Source organism: Scophthalmus maximus, chromosome 21, assembly GCF_022379125.1.
Source record: "Scophthalmus maximus strain ysfricsl-2021 chromosome 21, ASM2237912v1, whole genome shotgun sequence".
NCBI classification, from domain to species: domain Eukaryota; kingdom Metazoa; phylum Chordata; class Actinopteri; order Pleuronectiformes; family Scophthalmidae; genus Scophthalmus; species Scophthalmus maximus.
Genome location: NC_061535.1, coordinates 2,890,999 through 2,916,919, shown reverse-complemented (window position 1 = coordinate 2,916,919; position 25,921 = coordinate 2,890,999). Strand labels below are relative to the sequence as shown.

At 44.6% G+C, this 25,921-nt stretch overlaps 1 protein-coding gene across 1 annotated transcript; it reads right to left on the bottom strand.

Annotated features, from left to right (window-relative positions):
* Window positions 1-4,649: 4,649 nt before the first annotated feature.
* On the bottom strand, window positions 4,650-6,412 carry bhlhe22 (basic helix-loop-helix family, member e22). The gene has a single exon (XM_035618576.2). The coding sequence runs from the start codon at window positions 6,132-6,134 to the stop codon at window positions 5,322-5,324; it is 813 nt and encodes a 270-aa protein (XP_035474469.1). The 5' UTR covers window positions 6,135-6,412; the 3' UTR covers window positions 4,650-5,321.
* Between the last annotated feature and the right edge of the window lie 19,509 nt (window positions 6,413-25,921).

The window sequence follows — 25,921 nt, the reverse complement described above, 5'->3', positions numbered from 1 at the left end:
TCCAGATGAGCAGATAATCACACATTACTACGTCATTTATTGTACCCTGTTAGAGGTTTCAGAGCCCAACACGGCACCTGACCTCCAGGCTGCCTCGGAGAGAAAAACATTCCCACTATCATGAATTAGGAGCTCATTAGGAAAACAGGAAAACATACAGCTAGAGGTGTACAGGAAGTTTGAGTGTTGTTAGTATTTCAAGAGTGACTGAACTTTTGTTTCTGATAAATGGTTTTAAAATGTCACATAATGAAGTCCAGAGAAATCTTTCTTTAGATTAGGAAATGCAATCATTTTTACAAGTTACAGTATTTCAAACACAATCACTGTAAGATTTGCTATAATATAAATGAGAACATTAAATTGAGGCGATTTTTTTTAACCTAATGATGTAAAACAGAAAGGTAAAAATACACTGAAAAGGTACATGTAGGGATGTCAACACAACACTTAAACCGTCAAAGAAGGATAGTGCCAGCTGCTCTAAAGATCAACATGTATATTGCAATGGGATGTTTACAGATAGTGATAATAAAGATTACAGCATCGATTTGAATAGACAAAGTTCAGAAACTAATATTAGCCTAATACAAAAAGGCAACCATATTCCCTTTGTTTCTTAGGGCAAATTCAAATTGAAAATGTTGTTGAAAGTGTTTCATAACTTCCTGTGACACAAGAGCATTGTGGGCTTTTCCAGTTCAATAACATTAAATTGTAACCCTACACACACACACACACACACACACACACACACACACACACACACACACACACACAGCTTGATTTAAACATCTACTTTGTCTGAGATTTCAAGTATTAAAGGATCTTGTTTGTGTTTAGAAATTTAATATAACCTGTGATAAAAACATAATGCAGCTGTAAATTAGTTGCAGAGGAAATTCTGAGAAGTATTTTCTTGAAGAAAGTACGATTATATAAAATGTAAAAAAAAACAACGTATTGCATTAAAAAAAGGAAATAAACTCCATTAATGTAATACAATCTCATAAAATATGAGCGAGAGAGATTGGGAGTGTTCGGCACAGTCCAATACAGGTTTCATAGTGATGCAACTGATGGAACACTTAACGCTGCATCAGATTACAAATACTTCCTCTCATACTGTCGCCACATCCCAACACTCCTCTGTTTTACTCAACCCCAAGTCCATTACATGCAGATTCAAAAAATATTTAATGAGAGATTCAGCAGGGTGAGATGTTGATCAAATATAGATGATGTTGTTCCTCTGGCGGAGGAATCTGGTGAAGACAACGCATCCAAAGTTACAAACGGCAACGAGGAAGAAATCGAAAGAGCTGGTGATAAACGTCAACGGCTTAAACGGGGACATAATGTCATCTGTAAGAAGTGACTTTATGTTTTTAACACTTCTGTATCTCTGTAACTGATAATAAGGTTTAAACAGTTCAGAAGTTGATACTTCACCTCACCAGAATCCCCTTATAGTTGCACAGTGGTGTTTGTGCGTCTTGTGTGTGCACAACACAAAGACAACATTATGCATTGCTATCAGAGCCCTGACAAAAGTGAATTACCACCCAGCGGTTGATTTGGTGCCTAAGCCAGTGCAGCACATATATCTTTATACACAGTGGATGACACAGCATGGATGAATCCATTGGCAGAGTTTTGTCCGCTGCTGATATGAGGAGGACAATCCAATTCGGCACGCTTATGTATATTTTGACTCTCTTGTTTATCATCTTTAGCATACATCACATCCGCGTTATGAATAGGCACCCTGCTGGACCTTGATATGGTAAATTGGACATTTTATGGTTTATGAAAAGGGGTGGTTTTTTTATCTTCCACTTTTATTCATGAGCCCCGATTCTCGCTGTAAACGCCTTTAAGACAGATTCAGCTTTATTAGACTCATGAATAAAAACGATGTTGCCTCCTATGACTACTGTGGCTCTGTGTTGGTGGCCACATGGAGAAAAGCTCGTGGGTTTGTCTCTTTCCATGAGACTTCTGTGGTTTTGCTTTGTCGTGGCCTTGTCCAACTCGCCAGCATAACATTTCACAGACCCTGTGTGGACATGACGCTTATCTAGCAGTTCCCACATCAAGAGGAACATGGTCGCGTTCAATTGTGAAGGACTTGCATCACCTCCATGTTGTCACGTTCCCTGTAGTTGTAAAACGTTCTCTGCATTCAAACCAATTTTTGTGTTTTCTTCGGACGCTGTTGTTCTGTGTTCCACTCGCATATGGCTCCGTCTCACCCCTGGGGAATTTCCTCTCCTGGGCTAATGTGAATATTAGTATGGGTTAAATGCTCCATTCATTTGTGCATTAATGCACATTGCATAATTAATGTATTTTGTGAAGTCTCAGTTTCTAACAGAAGGAGAGAATGAAAGGCATTTTTTTTTGTGCTGAAAATGAAAATATCGAGTAAGAGTTTAAAGCCTGTAACGGGATGATACCCAGCGAGAGTTGCTGACGGGATTGTTATGCCAGAGCTGTTTTCATGTCTTCTGATTATTTCCATTCTTGATTAAGGGCTGTTCTGTGAAGATTCCAGGCATTCGGGAGTGTGATGGGATTAAACCGGACACTGTAATGACCCTGTTGTCGGAATGGTTCAACATACAGACACAAAGCTGAGATCGGAGCCTGGCCAAAATCTGAACCGCTGTTGTGGACTAATGTCATTGTTCACTTTTATAATGAAAAGGAGAGAAAGATTTTGCCTTCTTTTTTGTCTTTAATTATTTGGTGAACGTTGACCAAATGTTCCTTTTATCTAATTTCATTGTTTGTCTCTATATTTATTGTCAGTTTAAAGAGAGTTCAAATCTTTTAACTTCTATTTGGATAAATCCTAAATCAGTGTAATCTTGAATTTCAAGTGACTAAAAGTTTGAATGTTTATGCATTTGAAATAAAAAGGGATGTTGAGGAAAAAACACAATATCTGTTAATCCTTTGCCATCAGGAAGTATTATAACATGAATCCATATATAATTCTTTACACATCCACTGTTAGCATAGTTTAAAAAAACCTTAGTGTGTTGAATTTAAGCGGCTATTTCTCGCCACATAGCTGTGAATCTCTTATGTAACGGTTTAAAATACGTAGAAATAAAATTGAAGCAGTACACAGATTCATCTGGTGGCAACAGTATTTTTTTTTTCACTGTATTTTTCTTTCCAAAAACTGTTGCCTCTGTCCATGGTGCTGAAGGGTTGAAGGGTTTAAAGAAAACCCGTAAACAGATGATTTTCTGAGTTCAGTTGATCAACTAAATATCACTTAGATCGTGGCTGTGATATGTTTGAGTCCTGCTCCTGTGGATGATCAGAGATGGAGTGTCCCCACACTTTGGCCTGAGTGTTTCAAGCTGAGTGTCGACCTCCAGGTCCGTGCGGCTGGTCCCGGTGAGGGTCTATTATTATTCCATGACATCTCAGAATCAAATGCTCCCACTCGCGCACGCCGGGGCCCTTGTCCCGAGCGCGTCGCGCACGGCGAGTGACGGGGACAAAGGGCGCGGCGACGGGACGAGTGCAGCTGACGTCTGCGTCGTGATGGAAGACGCCACATTACCACCACGAGCGGTGTCGTAATTACATTCCTTAATGGCACGCCGGAGCTCTAATCGCCCCCACGACGCGGGTCGTTGTGAGGGGCCAGGGATCACGAGTGGCGCGTTCGTGTCCGAGTGAGCGTCATCTCACACACGCCGTCACGGTGGCATGTTTTAACAACCACAATAAAAGGTCGCGTGATTTTTATTCGTCTGTTTTTATTTTTGGTGTGTGTGTGTGTGTGTGTGTGTTCGCGGAGCACAAGCATCTTCCTTCCTGCCTCGAGGCGTCGTCGCGCCCACCTCGTCTGGCCTTCGCTCCCCAACACTTGGCGTGACTTGTAAACTCAGGGAAAGGAAGAGTTGTCGCTTTCGATGGAGCAGAAAATCCTTGAGCAATTATTTCTGCTCATCTTTCGCGACGCACGGTGAAAGTCCGAGGCTGACCACCAACGGTGTGTGTGTGTGCAGCCGACCACACCCCCAGGAGCGATCACTTGTTATTAATAATAATATTATTAATGATGTATATTTTGCTCGTTAAAAACACAATAAAATGTCAAATTTGGAAGTGAACGTTTTATTGATCTCGTCGATCAAAGGTGAACGGTTTATTCTGATTCCACCTCCTCTACACTTCACAGATGAATCATCAGAAGTATTTCTGTTGTTCAAAATATTTTAATAAAGCTTTTCAACACTGAAATACATACAAATGGCCCTCTTTGCTCATAGAATAACTTAGATATATCTACAATAATCCACAGCTTGACCTGACAACGCGACAAATCTGAAGACCTCGATCATCTTGTGTGAGAAAGAGAAACGCAAAAAATAAATAAGAATACAGCAACTATGGTCAAACTACAATGTGCAATACAAGCAAAATACCGAATATAAATATCCAAATTAATAAATTACAAAAGACACAGCGAAACATCCGATCATCCTTGATTCAGGTTTTCTAATTTTTTCTTCTGAAATTTTATTATATCACAGTGCCCCCCTCCTCTGCCCCCCCCCCCCCCCCCCCCCCCCCCCCCCCCCCAAAAAAAAAATATATATATAAGAAAAAAAAGAATGGTAATAGGCGTGCGCAACTTTGAACAAGTGTCTGGAGTATATAGCACATAACTATCTGACCGATCACACCACTTGACTCGGTTGACTTGTCGGTTTTCATTTGACATCGCCTTGCTCATGACATTCCACGTGCTCAAGAGAAAAGTTCATGAGAACAGGCCTCGACCCAGTCCGCGGTCAGCGAAAACTCAAGTGTCTCTTGAGGAATCAAAGCAAAAAAAACAAAAGAAAAATCGCAAATGAACGAGGAAGCAGCAGACGGTGAGGTTGGACTATAGCTCTCCAGGAAGGTGTCCGTCTCTTCAAGTGAACAGGTCGCAAGTTGTCAGGTCACCAACAAATCTCCGAAAGGGTCCACAACAGAACAAGTCACTCGACACCTACGGGCCTACTGTACTTCTGTTTGGTCTCCACTGCCATTCATACCAGCACTTTAAGGATGATTTATGTACACAATCAAGTATTGTTTGGACAAAGAAAAAAAGCGTTTTTCAATGCATTTAAGTACATATTATAAAAGTATTCGTCGGCGTTGCGTCTTTGTCTCTATGGTCCTACTGACTTCAACAACACCATCTCCACATGTGTTCTTAAAAGTGGCGTCTGCTCTCTCTCTCTCTCGTGTGTGTGTGTGTGTGTGTGTGTGGGCTTCTCTCGAGTCCTTGCCGGGCGCACTTAAGGCTTGTCAGTGCACTGTTTGCAGAGGCTGGAGGTGGCGTTGTTGAAAAGGGCACATTTGTCAGGGCAGGCGGGCGCAGCCACCCCGGTGGGAAGGGGGAAGGGGTATCCGGGCGGCTGCTCGTACGCGCCCAAGCCGGGAGCAGCGAGCGCAGTGGTGGCCGGTATCGAGGCGGCGGAGATGGCCTGGCCCTGGTTCAGATACGCCACTAGCCTCCTCATCTCCTCCAGCGCCTGCGCCTGCATGAGGATGTAGTTTTTGGCGAGCAGCAAAGTGGCGATTTTGGAGAGTTTCCGCACCGACGGGCTGTGCGCGTAGGGGATGACCCCCCGGAGCTCGTCCAGCGCGTCGTTCAGGTCGTGCATCCGCCGTCTCTCTCTGGCGTTGATGTTTAGCCTCAGTACCTTCTGCTCTTTGTTTTTCTTACCTCCTCCTTCTTTCCCCGCGGCCACCGTCCGTCCGTCGGCCAGAAGGACCATGTCACACCTGCCGTCACTGTCGTCGTCGGGGCTCTGCTCCCCGCCGCTGCTCTCCACCGCCGAGGTCATGTTGGCGCTCTCGCCGTACTTGACGCACAGAGATCCGGTCGGAAGACCCAGTGGCCCCCCTCTAACTCCCGCGAGTCCTCCCGGCTGAATCGGGTCCTGATCGGTCTGGTCGAAGCAGCTCATCGGCGACTGGCGGTCTCTGGCTGGTAGTTCAATGCCGGCCGACGACCTGAACGGGTCCATTTTCTTAGTGGACACGGCGCTGAGAGTTTTGTGAAAAATGTCCCCTGCGCCGCCGCTCAGGTTCATCCTCCTGTCCATGGCCTGGTGGGGTTCCCGCGTTTTTGCAAACTATGCTCCCTCCTGGAAACTCTCGACGCGTCGCCGCGACTTTCTTCCTCGGTTTGCCCTTTTCGAGTGGAGCTTGTGTGTCAGCGGAGGAAGTTGCGGGCTCGCTCGACTCGTCAGCTGAGGTGTGGAGACGAGGAGGGGACTCGTGTAATAAGTGCTGCACACTCCTGCCGCTCTCTCTCTCTCTCTCTCTCTCTCTCTCTCTCTCTCTCTCTCTCTGTGATTCACCTTCACAGAGTCTCCACGATGATCCTCGTTACGCACGAGACGCCCGAGTCTTTTTACATCATTATCTCGAGGCGGGTTATTAAAAGGGATTCGCCTATTGGGACCGAGACACCCCCCCCGCCCCCCTCTCTCTCCCTCTCCACCCAATCAGGTTAACGTTTTAATTAATGCCATTTAAACGATGACAAACAACACGGCGTGCGCTCCGTCTCCCTCTTTCCGTGTGTGATTGAGTGTCTTTATATCGGTGTTTAGAGGAAAGTCCTCTGATCGTAAACGAGGGCCGCTTCACTGGTCTCTTTCTGTGACATCCACTCGTGTGAGTTCGCATTAGGAAAGTTGCAAATCAAAGTAGTCGTTTTATATTGGGAGACAACAATGTAGTTTTTCCGTCAGCGCGATTCGAATCATCCAAAATAATTGTGATTTTCTTCACTATTCAGTCTTTTCTTGAATGTGACTCCAAGGATCGTTTGAATTTAATGGGGGCTTATTGTTATCAGACTAGCTGACTCTTTCAGACCTGAGTTACACTGATGAAGTATTGTTTTTGAAGACCACAACCAGTGAATCACTTGTCTTTAATTTTGCCCAACTGCATCTTCAAGGTTTAGGCCACGTGTCCCCTAAACACACACACATGAAGTCCTGTTTTTCCACTATTGTTTTATTTCAACTTCACTTTCACCATCCTTTTCCCCATGAGAAGGCAAATCCCCACAGTACTCCTACCGACATTTACTTGTGCTCATAGTGCCACCTACTGGGTGGGACAGTGTAGTACACCCATCACGGAAAGTCAAACGTCACCAGGGTCAACAAACGAGCTTTATCCAGCTTTGTAATGAGCAATCCTCATCAGCTCTTCAGTGGAAACGGATGTATAACATCTTATTGATGCTTGAAACATCACATTTTTAACAGAAAGCCCATGTTTCAAACTGAGGGCACTAAGCTTGCAAGACGTGCATTTACCAGACTTGACTAACAAAAAGTGCAGGATCCAGTGTGGGTCCTTTTTTGGCCCTTGTTGAAGACTGCAAGTCAGGTCGTTTTTGCCTCTGCTGCATTCATTGTGACGGTCACTTACAGTAGAGTGACGGGGAGGGCAGCACATCCACATGTTCAGCACCACGGTTGACTCCATTCGTTTTCCTGAGCAACTTTCTAATCCAGTGGAGTTAAACTCCACAGGTGTCTCAAGTTCTAGCCCAGGAATTTCAACAGTTCACAGATTCAGTTTGACCAACTGCTTGCCCACACATCACCTCAGCCAGTTTAGTAAATACCCTCCCCAGGACACTAACTGTGATGCATTAGAGGCAAAAATAACCACAACTGCACTGCCTTCATTAAAGGTTCAGTCTGTAGGATTTAGTGGCATCTAGAGGTGAAGTTGCAGATTTCAACTAACTAAGTACCCATCCTTTCAGCCCTCCCTTTATTCCAAGTATGTCTGAGAACCTACAGTGGCCTTCTTTAGGTAAGTGAAATGCAAAAGGACCTCTCTAGAGCCATTGTCTGGTTTGTCCTTTTCGGGCCACTGTAGAAACATAGCGGACTGTGGAAGAGGACTTGCTCCCCATGAAGGGCTCACACAGCTTATGAAACGGCAATATTTCTTAATTTCGGGTGTTTAGCCCCTTTACTTTTTTTCGGCTGTGATCACAATTGACCCCTGCTAATCGAAACCACTGTGACTGTGGTTTGGTTTGGTTTGGTTTTGGCTCTTTGAGGTGATTCCTTGGGCGCAACATATTGTGTTGCTGGAAAAGAGCTTTGTCTAAAAGTCTGCCCTGCCTCCTCTGATGCATCGGCCTCTGAAGTTTGACAAAGCTTTGGCCCATTCTGTAAAAGTCTCGCAGATGTCTTCAACCAATATGTGTTAGTGAGCTGTTCTATAACTTTTAATCAAGGGTCCATGCATGGTAAAAAAATCTTACCAAGTTTAACCTGAAAATATATTTTTTTAAATCAGGTTTGTTAGAAAATCAATAAGAGACTGGGGATTTTTTTGTTATTTAAAGAGAGACAAGTCATATCTGTTAAAGATACTTATAATTATTACATTAATTTTGCTGACGCTTTTTTCCAAAGCGACTTACAATAATCAAGGCAGATAGCATTAAGGGCATGGCCTACACAGTGATGACCTGGAATTGAACCCCCACCTTCTGTACCAAAGTCAGCGGTGTAACCCTCTAAGCTACACCAGTCAGGCACATATTTTCTGATAATAATATAGGATCCTATAGGCATGGGAAGATTACTGCATGGGCCCACAGGGGCATAAGGAGTCAGGAGGGCTCTTAAATTCGCCAACATTTCCCTACTGCGTTGTTTACCCAAAATAAATGTTCCGAGATGTGTTAAGAAAACTACCCTGAATTACCATAGGGGAACATTTGGTGGAATAGAAAGAGATGCAAGATTCAGTTCCTGCTGGGGGCACCTTTGTTCCATATCACGCCCCTCTCTCTGCTCTTGTCTCTGTCTGGGAAATTTCACCTTGTTGTGGCTCAATGTTCACACAAGACATTTGTTTGCAGCTACATCACAAACACTCAAGTCCGTCGATTTGCTCTACACATCCAAGGTCGATGATTCATCCCTTTTGGAGGATATTTTAATTAGGGTGTGTTCAGTCTCTCTGCACAGACTCCACGAGAGGCCTTCAGGGGCAGCATACTTGAGGAATTATGTTCCAACGAGTGGCAGAGACAGTCGCTTTATCCAAAGAGAGCAAGAGAACACCTTCATGGCCAATCGGGTCCAGCTAATGAGACACGATGGGCCGGGACTGTGCCACAGCCATTACAGCCGCAGACCGTCAGCACTTTGGTAGTGAAGAGACCGTGAAGGCAAAACTGTGAGGAAAGAGAACAAGCATCCACACAGGATGTGAAAAAAAGAAGTTCAGACATAGGAGCATCATAGGAAGTGCTCTAACCACAAATTAAACTTTCAATCACACGATTTACAGTTTACTGTATGTGATCTTTAATGTTGTCCGAATACGCCATATCCACATCGCCCAGCAAAAACATCAGTATCTAGTAGTTTATCATTTTTGGTCTGATTTCAAATCTTGGCATTTTCAAAAGGGGACAATATCAGTAGCTTCCAAAATGAGGTAATGAAGGAATTGATGATTTCTGAAATTAAAATGTACGGGTCACCGCGGAGCAGAGAGGCCAACCTGTGACTAAGCAAAACATTCTGAATTCTTGAGATGCTTTACAGTTAAAAAAAATATATATATATATATGTATATGTATCACTGTTTGTTTGTCAACTGCAACAGACACAGAGACACGAAGTATAATATGCTCACAGATCCAGTTATGAAAATGTCCTGTGTTATTTAGAAGGTGGTTGGAATCTTGAAATATTTATAACAAAATTCGATTTTTTTGTCAGTTGGATTTTATTAACACATTTTTTTAAGTTGAGCTACAGTAATTTATACCTGATTTCATTGAAAATATATTTTTTTGTCCTTTTTTAATGATACAAATCACATTGAGAATACAAAGTTACTTCATCAATCCGCGCACTGTAACTCGCAGACAGCCTCTCTGCGGTTTTACAGTACAACAAGTTTTTCTGTTTGTCGCAGGTAGTAATGCTGCAGTGCTCTATGACATTTTTATAATATCTGATAGAAAATGTTTTTTTATCCACCTTTTATAACCCAACCACTTCCACAAAGGATTCTTCCTGGACACTCCAGTTGCTGCTAATGGTGGAAATTGTCAAATGTCCTTGTAATGCAAACAAGGAGTGATAAGTACTACATATTGTAATTGCGGTTGTGATTTTTAAAGTTACGGTCGTCTGAACAAAGTCTGCAACATTTTAAGTAAGTTTTGCATCATCCGTTATCTACCCTGTATCCTTTTGCAGGTTGTGGGAGGGTCTGGAGCCAATCCCAGCTGACATTGTGCAATAGGAGGGCTTCACCCTAGACAGGTCGCTGACCTTTCACAGGACCAACATACGACAACCATTCACTCTCACAGTCCCACCTGAGGGCCATTTAGGATCCAGTGAATCTCACCTGTGTGGCCTGGACTGTGGGAGGAAGCCTGAGTTCCCAGAGAAAACCCTCCGTGACACAAGGTGAACATGCAAACTCAACACAGAAAGGCCCTGGTCAGCCGGCACATTCAAACCTAGAACCTTCTCACTGTGAGGCGACAGTGCTAATCACTGTACCAATATATCACTTTTCATTTTACGAACACATTTCTGAGGCCTTTATGATGCATGAAGACTCACAAAATGAGGAACAAATGTTCTAACTAGTATTTGCTTCCATTTTATATCAATGCTTGGCCATGGGCGTGGCAGGCCAGCTCAATAGGGACCCCTAATTTTAGCACTTTTGATTTGCTCGGCATAAGCCTACCTTATAACTCACAAAACTTTGCACATGCTTCAAGAGTGGCTCAACCTAATATTTGATATGATTACTGAGCATGGGTGTAGCCAAATGACTGAATGGTGCCCCCTAGAAAAACTCAACGAAGCAGCCTCTGCCACAGATTTGACCGACATGAATCTGCCTCCAGCAGCATAATTTGATGAACTAGTCCTAGAGAATTAATAAAATCAACTTCAAATTCAGTCAGTTTAACCTACAGCCCTTTAAATAGCGTTAAGTTTTACCTTTGGATAAGTGGCGTTGATATGGTGGAATGGTAAACTTGATGTTTCGTCATTAAACAGGAAATGATTGTATCTGGCATGTACATTACACTGTCACATCTGCCTCAGACTTGTTTGATAGAAGTATTCGACCAGTAAGAATGTAAAGTTACATCAGACTGCATTTCCTTGGCAGCATGACGAATTTTGAACCTTAGCCATGAAACTGGAACCTCATTGTCCAAGCTGACCCAAAACTTAATATTTGTAGCAGTCCCAGCCTGAAGACATACACATGCCAATATTAACAGACAAAAATGTTTCCTTTTTTAAAAACCTCTGAGAAAAAAAAAACAGCCTGTTAATACACATTTCAAATAGATTTTGTGCTGGATATAGATTCCTGTAACATTCACAAATCACTGACAGTTTTAGTTATTTTAATAGCTATTGTGCAATACAGGATGATAAGGCCAGAAAATATATGTACAAAACTACATATAACCCATTTTTTACTAGTGAAACATGACACATGAGCCAACTACTATATACTGTATATATATATATATATATACACGTGTGATAAGTGTCACCACACAGGGAGGGGGACATGGCTGGAAGCTCAGCAACGAGCGAGGAAGTGCACCTTGAATTAAGAGTGTTTTGTGAAATGTCAAAAAGAATTGCACAAATGTGTAATTGTTTTTCACATTTGAGGTTTGTCACATGAAGTATGTCATGTACATGTGAAATATGATTCCACATATGGTAAATTATTGTGTATTAAAAAAGAAATTCATAATAAGCAATACAATTAAGGTAGGATGATGTTGCAACTAAACATATTGAATATTTATTGAAGGTTTTTTTGTGCCTAGTTGAAAATGACACTTGCAAATTATTTAGCAGCATTTTCATGTTTCTAACGCCAGGGGGCAGTCAGGGACTTCTAATGGAAAACCCCAGTTCACGCTCAGCGAGCTGAGGGCAGAGCGGGAGCATGATGAACATGCTTTATATGGCAGCCTCGTGGATTTCATTCAACTTTGAAGATTTTGGTTATCAGTGGAAGCCAGACTCTCAGCCTGTCGGCTCCTGATATGAAATTTCAATTTTGTCATGTGGTGCTCTACATCGAGTGGCACCAGTAGCACATTCATGACATGGCATGGCAGGCTGATCTTTTTATTCTGTAGGCGACCGAGTTGCTGCTTCATCATTAAAAAGTCATGCTTGAACATTTATCTGGTCAGGGGTTCGAATAATGAGACTGTTGTTGTGAATCAGTCATTCATTGTCTATTGTATTTTATTTTATATTTGTATTTATTTTATAGGGATGAATTTGAGCTCTTTTGCCGCTCTGAATCTCTGTTAACGTAATTATCTTTCAGCTGAACACTGCTTATTTGAAGGATTTAGGTAAATAAACATTAATAAGTAACACACACACACACACACACACACCACATCAGGCACCTATTCCGTCCATCCATCTCTCTTTCCTCCATTTTCGGTGATTATATACAAACACTCGTGTCATTAATCAAGATCTGGTTATTGTCTGCTGTCAAAGTGAAAAATGGAACCCGTGTCTTTCTTCATATAGCTTGTGCAAAAACAACAGTTCTGTGTGACAGCATGAACGAATGCAATTTATAGAATTGTTTTCATTTTTTTAATCTTTCGAATCTTAGATTGCAAGACGTGCAGCTCTAAGGTCTTTTCGTAGTTTCTGCTGTCAAACTCAACTCGAATAGGAACGTCGGCCTCTGTCGTGGAGTAATGTTGAGTGCGGTGCCCATGATCGCCACTAGGCGGCAGGCGAACACAGGGCCATGTTCTCTTCTCCCCTGCGCAAATGCCACCAGACTCCTGAAGGCAGCTACTGGACTCTATTCATCAGTTCTGTCAAAAGATTTGTCGGGCGACATTTCCAAACCTCTTTATATTAATTCAATTGGACATTTGAGTTCGCATCTGTATGAGTCCACCCCACCCCCCTCTCCCCGCCAGCCCACCTCCTCATTTACATTCCATTCGTGGCATCGTGCGTATGGAAATTAATATGCAGATCAAATAAATCATAATTTAATATCCCCGCCGTGCAAGGCAGGTCTTTTTAGATGATTGCACGAAGCCGCAGATGGTTCTGCGTCTCTGCGAAAATGACCGTTCTAACGAGGGAGGAAACAAAAGTGTCGCTCGAACAAGGTGTTCACTCGTTTCCATGGGAGATGAGCTCAGCGACAATCATTTCAATTTGACCGGAGCAATATTTTTTTTATTTTTATACATGTACTTTAACAAGCTCAACCGTAGCACTTACATCGCTTTCAGTCGGTTTGCAGGTTCCCCCTCTTTAATTTGAGAGAAATACTGTCATAACTAAGACCTCACTGTTTTGTACAAAGACTCGTGTAGCCCACTTATTTCTCTTATATCTTCTAACATGGTGTGTGTGTGTGTGTGTGTGCGTGCGTGTGTGTGTCTGTGTCTGCACAGTTTATATGTCGAGGAGCCCGGTCTGCATTCCTGCACTCTCAGTAAAACAGTGGAGCCTTTTTTTTCCTGCTGATGCACCGGCAGACGAGTGAAACAAAAGGCTGATCGGTGGTGCGCACATTTCAGCACCACAGAAGGTGGACAGCGCTCCCGGGCAGCCTGTGTGTGTGTGTGGTGTGGTGGGGGGGGGGGGCAGCAGCTCCCACCGACACACACACACACACACACACACACGCACCATGTATGTTCACATAAAAACCAGAGCTTTTGAAAAATCGGTGTATTTATTTTATTTCGTTATAAGTGGGAGAGAAACAGTACAAGAGCATCACGATACAGTTTGAGACATAGACATAAGCAAAGCGTCATTGTAACAGCGACACCAGTAGTATATATATATATATATATATATATTTAAATGTACACAGTGAAAAGATGTGATGCTTGTGTCGCGTCCATGTGAAGAAAGAGGGATCATCTCTTGGCATTCACCGCGTGCCTTAATTGTAAGACATTAAATCAAGGTCCGCTGTGAACACGAAGAGACACAACCCGTTCGTCTGAGCGCGCGTGTGTTTGTGTGTGTTGTTGTATGTGTGTTCGTCCGCCAGCTGCCTTCACTCGACAGTAGGAAGCAGGCAGACACCTCGAAGCTTTCCCTGAAACCTGTCATTATGTTACCGCCTCATGGGGGCCTGTGTCGTGTGACTAAAAACTGTATCGGGCTGTCAAGTTTGGCCAAAAATTCAAATTTTGAAAAAATCCCGAGCATCTGGAAGGGTCCACAGAGATCAAATCCTCTCCGGACAGTTGTGCAGCCTTACCTTATAGTGTAAAAAAAAAACATTCAATTGGAGAAAAAGAGGTAAAGTTATTGGAATGATTTAAACGCAAGAAAGCACGTATGTTTTTTTCGGGGCAGATGACTGTACGTCCCAGGCCGTTACTGCGGGCGAAAAGGGCTCCGTTTGATCCGTTTCCTTTGACTGCTTTGTCCAAAACTGCAGAAAGCATTAAAGTCGTCCTTTATCCAACAATGCACCTATAAAAAAAGAAAACACAAAAAAATGCGTCATGAACGTCATTTGTCGATGAGATCCACATTGACCTGTTAAAAAGAACCCACTGTTTCCATGAAACAGAAAAAAAAGGTCACTGTCCATGTCCAAAATATTGATTTCCCTAGTCACATAACCCACGCAGTTGTTTTTCTCCCCTCCGAGCACATACACATACAGACACGCAAACCAGGCTGCAGCCTCCACTTGCGGGGGTCGCAAGTTAAAAACTGCCGCAAATCGCAAACGGGGCACGCCGAAGAGCCCTGGTAACTGCGGGGGTCCGGAACGCAGCGCTGCCCGGTGAAGGTATAGGCGGTCCTCCCAGCAGCAGGCTGACTGGGACACCGAGTCCACCAGCGACACCGCCTTAATGGGACTGATCTCTCCCCGTCAGGTCTTTTCCTCTGACTTTGGGATTAATGGCGCTCCAGCCAAACAAATGAGGCATCTGCCTTCAGCACAAGAGGATTGGGGATAGGGTGTGGGGTGGGGGGGGTTGGGGGGGATGGGTGGGGGGTGCTGACGTCACCGGGCAAACAGATGTTCCTCCATATTACCCAGCGTCCTCCTGGATAACTACCCTGTGTCCTTGAAACTAGGAGGGAAACGAGGACTTCCCGATCGGATTACCAGCGTTTATCGCCGAAATGTGTTAATAGATCTGCAGTTGACCGGCGAATGTGCGCGGGCCGGCAGAGGAGGTGCCAACAATGGCCCCGCAAATTGTGAAGCCCCTAAATCAGGCATTTGCCGTGATCGGTTATGCAACATTGCACTATTTCCCCCAAAAAAAAGAAAAAGAAAAGAGAACAGACGTGTACGTACACTCACACAAATACAGACGCACACTCGTGCACGGGCATGTGCACACGCGCCCTCCCATGAACACACACACACACACACACACACACATAGGGGGAGGGAGGGATGCTCGTGTCATCCCGATGCTGCCGATTGACGTGGGGACAGTTTTTGTTGGACACATACTGTATTTTGTTCGATGTGATGTGTGCAACCCACTTCCAGTCCTTGGAACAGGAGGTGAAGTGTGTGGCCCTCAGTGAGTCCGTCACTTCACTGTCATGATGAGATTATAGAAGGTGTATACGCAAAGTGTGATGGTAAAGTGCACTCGCCTATGTTCTGTGTTTATAGATGTGTACTTTAGGTTAAATAACATACATTCCTTGTTATATGGGGGCCGACACAGATCCAAGATGAATTTAATTCTAATCCAGTTTAATCTGCTGTGGTGCAGACAACCTATTGATTTGCATATAAATCCAAATGCAGTCCCAAAAAAATGTTCAAATTCAAATGATGTCAGTGACTCTTCCCTATTAGGAGTCGCACACACTTGTCTCCCGCTGTGAGCCCGGCGCAGCCCCTGAGCTCAGCAGAACTGGGACCAGTTCTCCACCTGACAGCCCGGGTTCCGTGTTCCAGAGCCCGCTGAGTGGGAACCAGCATGGCTGGCGTTAAAAGGGAAGAGGCGCAGGCTCGCTGATATGGTAATCGCAATGCATTGCCCCACCGGCTGTGAGAGTGGAGAGGGATGCAGAAACAAAGGGAATCGCCATTTTAGACGGAAACGTCCCCATCCCACGCACGAAAAGCGGACGACCCTCGCGTCGGCCGTCGTTGTAGGAGCTCGATCGCGGCTCTTGAGCACACCGCCGTGTTCCGGGTCCCCTCCGAGTACGGGCTAATGTGACCGCCGACAGGAACACGACCCCTATTGTCCTTAAGCACCGCGCGATGACCAACCGATGTGGCTCGGGAACACACCATCGTCTCTATATGCGTCTTGCTGATCACGCAAACGTTGACATAAAACCCTGGTTTGCTTGTTTCCCTTCGAATCGCCCTTTTTTTATCAGCTCTGTAACTAAAGCGGGGTTTATTCCCCAAAGCCCGCAATAACAATGGCAAGTGCAGCGTGCGCGGGGAAGCGCCCGGGACCGTTATAATCCGCCTATAGATGGGGAACTGACACCTGCTCCTTTTACTCCCTGAAGATGCTGAAATACGCTTTTTTTTAACCAACGGATGTAGCGGAACACAACGCGAGTGTCGATCTGATCGAAGTGGGGGGGGGGGACATAAAGCAACACGCAGACATGAGATACTCACCATGATGCGGTCCGCGCCATACACGGTGGTGCACCGCGCTCTGCTCGCAATACGTATCCGTGCTTAACTTTCACTTCACCGCAGACCCTGTACGTCGTGGGGAAGGGTCGCTCGTATTCCCGGTTCCTTTCGCCGTAGCGGCGCACAAGCAAAGACTCCGTTCGGGCGAGAGGCTGACGCTACCAATGAGAGCGACGCTGCAGCCTCTGCAAAGCATGGCTGCGCTTTCTCGCCTCCTTTTTTTTCTTCTCTTTTTTTCAAAAGAGGGCAGGTCGTTCTGTGCATTACAATGAGTAAAATCTCTCTCTCTCTCTCTCTCTCTCTCTCTCTCTCGCATGCACACGCGTGCACACACACGCATTTATACATACAAATGCGCGCGCGCTCGCGCCGATGCAAATATGGCCTAATGCGCGCCCTGGAAAGCCCTATATGTGTTTTTATTCGTTTTTTTTCGTGCATGTTGTAGCTGATGAACCAGTAGTGAGACACTATAACCCATATAGGCCCGTTTCTTTATACGTGCAGCGATAACGAGCCCCTTCTATAATTTAGTGCGGATCTACATTAGAGAATATGCGACCGTCGCATCGTTGCCACAATGAATCATGTTTAATGCCGTTTGTCTTGAGAGGTTCATTAGTGCGTTGCAGTCGCGAGCACCCTGGACGCTCGATTACAACTCGGTTGCTATGGATTGTGTTGGTCCACTTGTGTATGTGAAGGCTGGTGTTGTACACCGGTGATCCTGTTTGCTTTGCAATGGGCTATATAGCTCTAAAAATGCAAATACTAAAAACCTGACGTCTTGGGCCCCAAAAAAGAAATAGGTTGACAATGTCCTTCTCACGTTTGCACCCTTCTAACATTCTGACTCGTGTTGTTGTTCCTCGCCGGGGCTCTGAACGTTGGAGGGGTCCTGGCTGAGCAGTCCACAGTAATTGAGCGAAGCAAGTGGCAGCGCTGCACAGCTCGTGTGTGCACCCGCTTCACGTCCCGCAGTGGCTGACTCCCAGCCCAGGCAAAGATGTCTGAACCAGGGCCCCATGGATGATGTCATTTGAGTAACCTCGCTCGCCCCATGTAGTCGAGGCGGAACACACGGGCCTGCTAATGCCTACTTACCCCCGACCTATTAATATACAGCCTATCTGATTCCTGCATTGGAAATAGCCCGTAGGTGTTATTCACGGCCTACTTTTTTTCTTTTTCCGAGTCCTCTCCTCCTGTCATCTCATCCTCTGTGCATCCCTTCACTCTCCCTCTCTCTCTCTCAGTCTCACTCTGTGTTTCACCCCGTTACAGTTTGGGGCCTTTGACGGCTGCAAGAAGCCAGTCGGTGCAATGATGCAACGTCGGCGTGTGATGCAACGGCGGGTGAACACACCACTAACATCGTTAACGTTTTGTCAACATTTTCCATTCTGTATTTAAAGGGGCGAGAGGGGGAGTCTGCCGGGGCTTGCATCAGGCTACATGCAGCGGGAAGTGTGAAAGCTGCTTTTTTTCCCTCTGGCAGAGAGAGAGAGAGTAGGGGGGGGGGGGTAAACGCTATTGTTCCCGCTGAAACAATGGGAGCTGCGGGGCGACATGCAGCGGTGCGCACATGAATGGCAGGGCCCTGGGATGTGTGTGGGTCAGTGGCCCGGGGTCTCCGTCCCAAAGCCCCTTTCCCAGCGCCTCACAATGAACGCGCACAAGGTCGGGATCTCCTCGGGGTCACAGGCCAGCCCCTTTTGTCCCGCACTTCAAAACACATAAACATTTATTAATCAAGAGGCAGCCGGGGGGCGTGAAAGGGGGGGGGGGGGGGTCGTGGGGGAGAGTGGTGGAGAAAGAAAGACATAACTAGTGGCTGCAGATGCAAATTCCACCATTCGGTCAGAGGTGGAAGTTTGTCAAAGTTGGGGCCGGCGGATGGAAACACTCCGGCCCAGTTTGGACTCATTTATTAAACTGCACCTCGTCCGTCTGCTTCGCCCCTCTGTCGGATATGCGTCGCTCAGCCATCTCTGGAGGGTTATTTCAGTCGCACAGTGACACGATGTTCTCCACACCTGGCGAACTCAACGGGACCAACGGGACCTGACGAAAGCGCTCAGGACGAAGCAGTCAGTGTGTAGTTCTGTCACACTGAACACGCACGCGGGGGGCTGCGGGATCGAAACGCCCTCCACGCGCACAGCTCTCTGCACACGGGCTCCACGCGGACGAACTAGAACCAAGGGCGACATCGAAATCCCGTTTAGCGCCTGCGACCATTTCTCTGCCGAGGCTATTCATCTATTTGGTGACATGGAAATGCTCCAGCAGGCCTCCTTCTGCGGCTTGGCCACATGAGACGCACATGTTTACTTGGAAGAAAAACAATCTAATAACTGTTGCCACCGGGTAAAATAACCCGCGTTCATTCATATTATTTGAAATGGAATACAGTGGCCATAAAGCTGCGCATAGTGAACGTCGGTGTTCATCTCTTTTGGGAAGCGGTGGAACGAATTGGGAACCAAGTCGAAACGAAAATACAGCAGCAGCATGTAGGCAGAGCAGGCGCTGAGCTCTGCAGCAGCCTGGTGAGCGAGCTAGATGCATCGGGTTCAGCGACGAGCTGCTTAAATAATTGCCACCTTTCTGTCAGCAACCACTTATTTATTTGCATCATGTATCAGGCCTCCCCCAACCTGACACAACCTGAACGATGTTGCTCTTTTTAATTTAATATTCTCCATCAGATGTGCATCAAAGCTGGTTTGATTAGTTAAACTGTTTGACTCTTATTCTTTTTTTTTATTTTATCCATAATTGTTTATGACATTTGCATCAAGTCGTCCTACAATTAGTGACATTTATATATATAATTTTTTAACAATTATAGTTTGGCCATTGTTGGGTTATGGTGAAGGTTAGCATGTTTGAATTAAGTGATAATAATACTATTGCTTTCACGTGTGTAAATAGGTTCCTGACAAGTGTGAAGCAGCAAATTGCAATAAAATCACCAACATTGTTTTAACAGATTCAAATGTTTTTTTGTTACTAAATTTTAAATTCAACATTTCTTCTACACCTACAGTCAGTTTGGTGAAAATCAGCCACTGCAATCATGAATATTCATGTTGAGAAGTTGGAAGAGGTAATTTCTTCTGTGGTTTCCTGGCTGAAATGTAAAGATGCTGCGTCTGATGTCACATCAACGACACAGACAGGTGAACACACCTGCAGCACCACATTGGGAAGAGAGGGCATCCACAGTCTGAGTGGAAACATTTAGAAAACCGAAATATGGACAAAGTATTGCTCTCATTTATAATGCACATCATGATTGTTATAACTAAACTACAGACGTCTGAGCAAATGTATTTATCCTTATCAACCACTACATTCATTTAAGAATACAATGTACTTATTCTATTTTTATTGTCATTTTGTCATTGGGTGAGACAAATCAATTTCAAACATACCATATCAGCTTGTAAAAAAAACTATAATTCAAAACATGTAATAAAGCATATACATTTGTTGTTGTTTTGAGAACCTTGATACTTGATAACAATAACTTTGTCATCGGTGGGTTGTAATTTATGAAAGAGGTTGTTCACCCTTCTTTAGATAAATGTTGTGTTTTTGCATTTTGCTATTCCAAAATAAAATACACAAACATTCCCAGATGTTCCTATGCGATCCAGCATCTTAAATTGTATCATAATATGTTCATAGGTATCCAGTAACAAAACATAATCCAGTGCAATTTGTACAACGATAACAAAAAACATTATCTGGGTTATGATGTTTCATGTGCCACGAGTCCTGACCTGTGATGAATTGACTCCAATTGTTTCTGGGTGTGACCTCATTGCATTTTATTCCCTTTCTTTTTCTTTTTCCTTTTCCATTTATTTATTTTGGTCAAACCAATGCTGACGGTAACATGCGTCTGCATAGGCCAAGCAGGGACAGTACGCTCCCCGAGCTAACATCAAACACCAAACTGCAGTTGTTATTTCATGGTTGCGTGCGAGCAGAAACAGATCATCTGCACTGGGTTACAGGCCTGCTGGCTGTGTGTGTACTGTCCTCCAGTCTGCATCTTCCTTCATACTGCAGACGCTCTTTTTTCCGCTCAGTATAAAAGCATTACTGTTTTCTCCATATCTTTGCCTTGATTGCTGTTAAATTTACACATTTCATATCCTCTGCAATTTAAGAGGATATCGGAGATGAGGTGCACTTTTTACTAATGGTGTATAAAAAAAAAAGATTATGTCTTGAGATAAAATCTTGTGTATGCAGTTTGTAATTTGACTTAAATAAGGTACATTTAAATGTTTTCTTTGCACACAGCTCTTTATTTCCAACCATCATGCAAAGTTGGCCATATATTATGCAGCAGCGACCTTAAACTGTATTCCAGTCCATGAAAAAACGACGTGTGTTGTCTCTGGAATGATGATATCAGGGATGAGTTTCGCCTCTCGCCGTATAAACATTTCCACCAGGAAAACCGAATCCTGCCTGTAATCACTGAGGCAGGTGCTTTGTACTTTGCACCCCTTGTAGTGGTTTTTTGTGTGAGTGGAGAGGATGAGTGTGTGGGACCTTCCCCCCTCTGACATTAGCAGGGGGTCAAATGTGCATGTAGGGCACCTGGCTCTCCACCTCCCCTCTCTCTGTGATGTTAAATGTCAACCAGCAGCATCCAGAGAAAGCAAGGCCAGCCTCCATTCTAATGCTTATGCCGGGAGATCATCACATCTGACTCCCAAAGCCATGTTTCTCTTGTGCAGGGCAATTAACGCTGTGAGAGAAGGGGAAATTTACAGAATCATTAACCCTCAGCTTTTTTTATGTCAGTGAAAGTAGATGGTCTGAGGGTCGGTGTGCTGAAAGTGAAAATGCCGGGCTTTAACATAGATGTAAAACGAGCAGCTCAATCTCGATTTGTTTCAGAGTGTGATGTGTGTTAACAGCCCCGCTTGACTTTTAAACGTCGTGAAGGCTCTTGTCCGCTTCGTGTGAACATAAAGCAATAATTGCGTTGAAACAAATTAATTAATTTATTCCGGACACAGGTGCTCATGCTCCTGGAAATCACTTTTGCTCTAATAACTTGTATTCCAGCGCCGCCCGTCTCGCCTCGCTCGGTCACAGTTATTTTTTATAGAATAGACAGCAGGACTGATGTGATCAGATCACTGATGTTACAAGGCAGCATGGATTAATCTATAGTTCAATAACTGCATGGTACACTTATCCAGTAGCCGTCTCTCTGATTCGAGGTACAGTTCAGCGCTGCGTCTAGCCCCAAGGTGCTAAAGGGGTTAGATGTAAATCTGCGCGATCAAATGGAGACGCAGCCGCGTTCAGAAATGGCAGCAGCCGGGACCTTCCGCTGCACTTCCACTGTTCCCTAATAGAAAGCCTATTGAGGCCCAATCAGCCGCTCTGTTCCAGGCATGTAAGTGGATTTCCCCCCGACACCCCCAAAGTTGGTGAAATAGGGGTCAATGGGTCTGTTATTGTTTTTCTCTGCCTCTTTATCCCCACATAGCTCTGTGATGTCAACAGTGGAGAGACAGAGAGAGAGAGAAAAAAAAACAACAGAGGAAATAACTGCTATTATGATCTCTGTGTGTGTCTCGTCTCTACAGGGCTTCAATTGTTCCGGTGGGTATGGACGCGTTTCCATACGAAGAGAAGAAAGAGGTAAATATCACTTCCCCCTCCAACTGGTCAAAATGAAGAGAACTCCTGAAAATATTCAACTGAGCCTAAAATGTGCCAACCAAACGTTACCCTACTGTCTCACAGATGGTGTACACTTCACTACGCTATAAGGTCCCTATTTAATATGTAAACAACACTATCAAATGTGGCGTTTTTTATATGCTGCTTATACATTTCACAGCAGGACACTGTTATGTTATCGACATTAACAAACGCAGGGTGTGCACAGCCTTTCCACTTTGATTCCTTCAAAGCGAAATGAAAACAAACGACTGCTCTCTAATGCGACTCTGAATAGATGCATTTTTAAACGGATATGTTTGTGTCAGAGACAAAATGCTATTGTTTTCCATTGTGTTGCAGCCCCGGTGCCATTTATTAAATGAAAGTGGGGATCCGTTATGAGGTGGGATTTTTATGCCTCCGCCTGCAATGTGATCATTGCACCAAAGCACAGTCATAAATTTCTTTTGATATAATTGTATTAATGCAGCGGGTAATGGATGAGCATATGTTTCACTCTGATTACTATCCCTCTCTGACTGCGTGTCCTAGTTGCCTTGCCATCGCCTGACTATCGGAATGAGAATATGTGCCTTGAGTTAATGCTGATTGCAGCAGCTGCCAACACATGAATCTCCATGGCAACAATAATGGTTGCCAGGCAACCATGCTCTTTTAGGGACACTGAAAGAAGCCCAAAGGCTTACTAAAAATATATATGGGTATACTCCTTCTTCCGCGCCTCAGCCATATGCATGTTACGCCCCGAACGACAAACAGTTAAATGCTTTAAGTCCCTGCGTGAAATTCCCTCCTGTTCAGCTTCAGTTTGTGGCTTGGTTACCCTGATTCTACCCTACTCTGGCACAAGCGCTCGGCTCTGCATGGCAGCCACAAACACCGATATCCTTCTCGGGTTAATAGACAGAGCCATGACATGAGGAGTGAATGCATTTTTATGGGGTATGCGGCGCGTTTAGGGCCGTGGACAGCCTGAGTGAGGAAGATAGTGATGCTTTTTCACACTCGAGAAATGGGGCAACTGTCGGCCATCTTGACTCCTGCACTGAGCTTCCCCTCGCTGCCTCGCACAGACCCAGGTGGCATGCGCGCACACACACGCTGTGGAACAAAGCATTCCATCAGCGCAAGTGACATCACTGCAGTCAGCTCAGCTGTTTCTGCCTGCGCTATAAATAGTGTGGCAGAAAGAGAGGCTTGCCTATGCAGAAAATATTTAACTCCTGACCCCAAGCCTTGAAAGAGATAGATTTTTCTTTTACTTCCAAGGAAGCATTGAGCTGGATCTTTACCAGTGCATCAATCATGAAATATGTGTGTTTGTTCACGCTCGCCTTATGGTTGGATGTAAGTCCTTATAGAAGAATATTCAGTAAAAGTGTAATGTATTATCTCCTGCTCTGTGGTGAATTTATGATCAGTGACTGAGCTTTAAAATGGAGAGATAGAAGTTGTCAAGGATAGAATAGAAAGTGATCGTTTGTTCATAAATATACACCAGTGTCAACCATGAGGTTTGAAATACACATTTTAAGATAATTTGTGTGCCACAGTATTGATTTTACAGGGGTTTTTTTATCTGTTGTGAACAAGACTTGGCTCTGTTGCATTTTATATGGTTTGATTTGTGTATAAAAGATTTTCCCACTTCGAGGTTCCTCCCTGTAATCTGCAAATACTTTCATAACTATATTTATGGTGACAGTCCTGTTTTCTTGGAGAAACCGATATCGCAGCCTCTAGATGTGAAGCATGAAATTGCACAGAGCGGTGACATTTGGATTCCCTGCATTGGCCCTTGTTAAACAAGTCAGACCTGCACCCTGGCTGATAAAGCAGCATGTATCACAGACAGGGATCCTCTACGTGTGCCTACCTACACTCATTGTGTCAAGCTAATTGGATACTTGAGGTCAGGACAGCAGTTGTGCTTTTTAATATATGATTAGTAAATATATTGTAGGTTGGGCCTTGTTTGCTGTGAGTTGTGGTGAAGCCTGGTGGCAAATGCAAAGATAAAGCGAAGGGGGGAAGCATGGGGAAGACCTCTGTCACACACACACACACACACACACACACACACAAACACCGCTGAGAGCAGGAGAAACAATCGCAGTCATCGATAATGCAGCATGTCCTCTGGCTTCCTGCTGTGGCTTCTGCACATGCCCTGCCCTCCTGAAATCACACACACACCCTGACACGCGGAATGCTGCGGCCGATGAAGTCGCCCTTCGTCCGCTTTCTCGCGCTTTTCAGCAGCCTGCGAGTCCAGCCAGCCAAGGCTGAGGGGTCGTGGTGTGGCTGGCCAGGCGCCAGGACGTGTGCAGGGGGCTATGCCATGGCGCTGGCCCTTGCAGCCTGGCAGCATTGAGGAGCGTAAAGGCATTCAGGAGCGTGAATGTCCCTTTGTCTCAGAGCAATGTGCCAGGCTAGCTCTAATGAGGCAGCTCTTTGTGGCAGGCCTCTCAACATCAAGTGGGCTGGTGGACTCATTAACCTGACTACTGCAAATAAAGCAGGCAGGCACAAGAGACGCCTATGATAGCACACTTAAGGCCCTCGCTCAATCCCCCCGCTGCCGCCATCATCCCTCCACCGCCTCCCTCTCTCTCCTCCTCTCCCTGTAGTCTCCCAGGCTTCCCGGGGCTCCTCTGATAGGAGGAAATCAGCCTCTGGCCTATTTCAGGTGTCCCAAATAAGGGGTGTTGGGTGATTTCCACTCTCCTTATTCTGTCTCCTTCATACCTTGAGCTTTAATCAGTTCTTGGCTCAGTGCTGTAACCTGTTTTTTGCTGAAAAATGAATTAACTGGGTGGGTGTGCTTGCTCCTGTGGAACAGATGTACCCAGCTGGTACAAAGTGTTTCAGAAAATGTGATGCCAGCTCATATATTTATTTACTATAATATCTGTCTTTGCTCTTTGTGTGCGTATATATATATATATACACACACACAAACACACACACACACACACACACACACACACACACACACACACACACACACACACACACACACACACACACACATACATACATACATATATACTAGTTGAAGCACATACCTGTCTGCAAGCTTTTAATACATTTAATGTATCCGGTTGGTTTTAGTACAGTTACAGTTGAGTTGGACGTTGGGTGTTCAGGGTTATGAAACACAGGTCAATATGCATATTTTACCCCCATTGTCCCCCAGACTGTCTATTAATTGTTCAACTCGATTAACATTTTAAATTCAGTTCATTTGCTTGTTATTAGCAACGGCACAAAAGAAGGCCAGCCAGACGAACTACAGTATATTCTGTGTTTTGGTTTATTCAAAAGTGGATAACAAAAAAGACAAAATGCTAAAAAAAAACAACTGAAACGTTATACTGGTAGGAATGAATTACTGTAGTATTTTAGCATTTCTAATTTATTGTTCTGTACG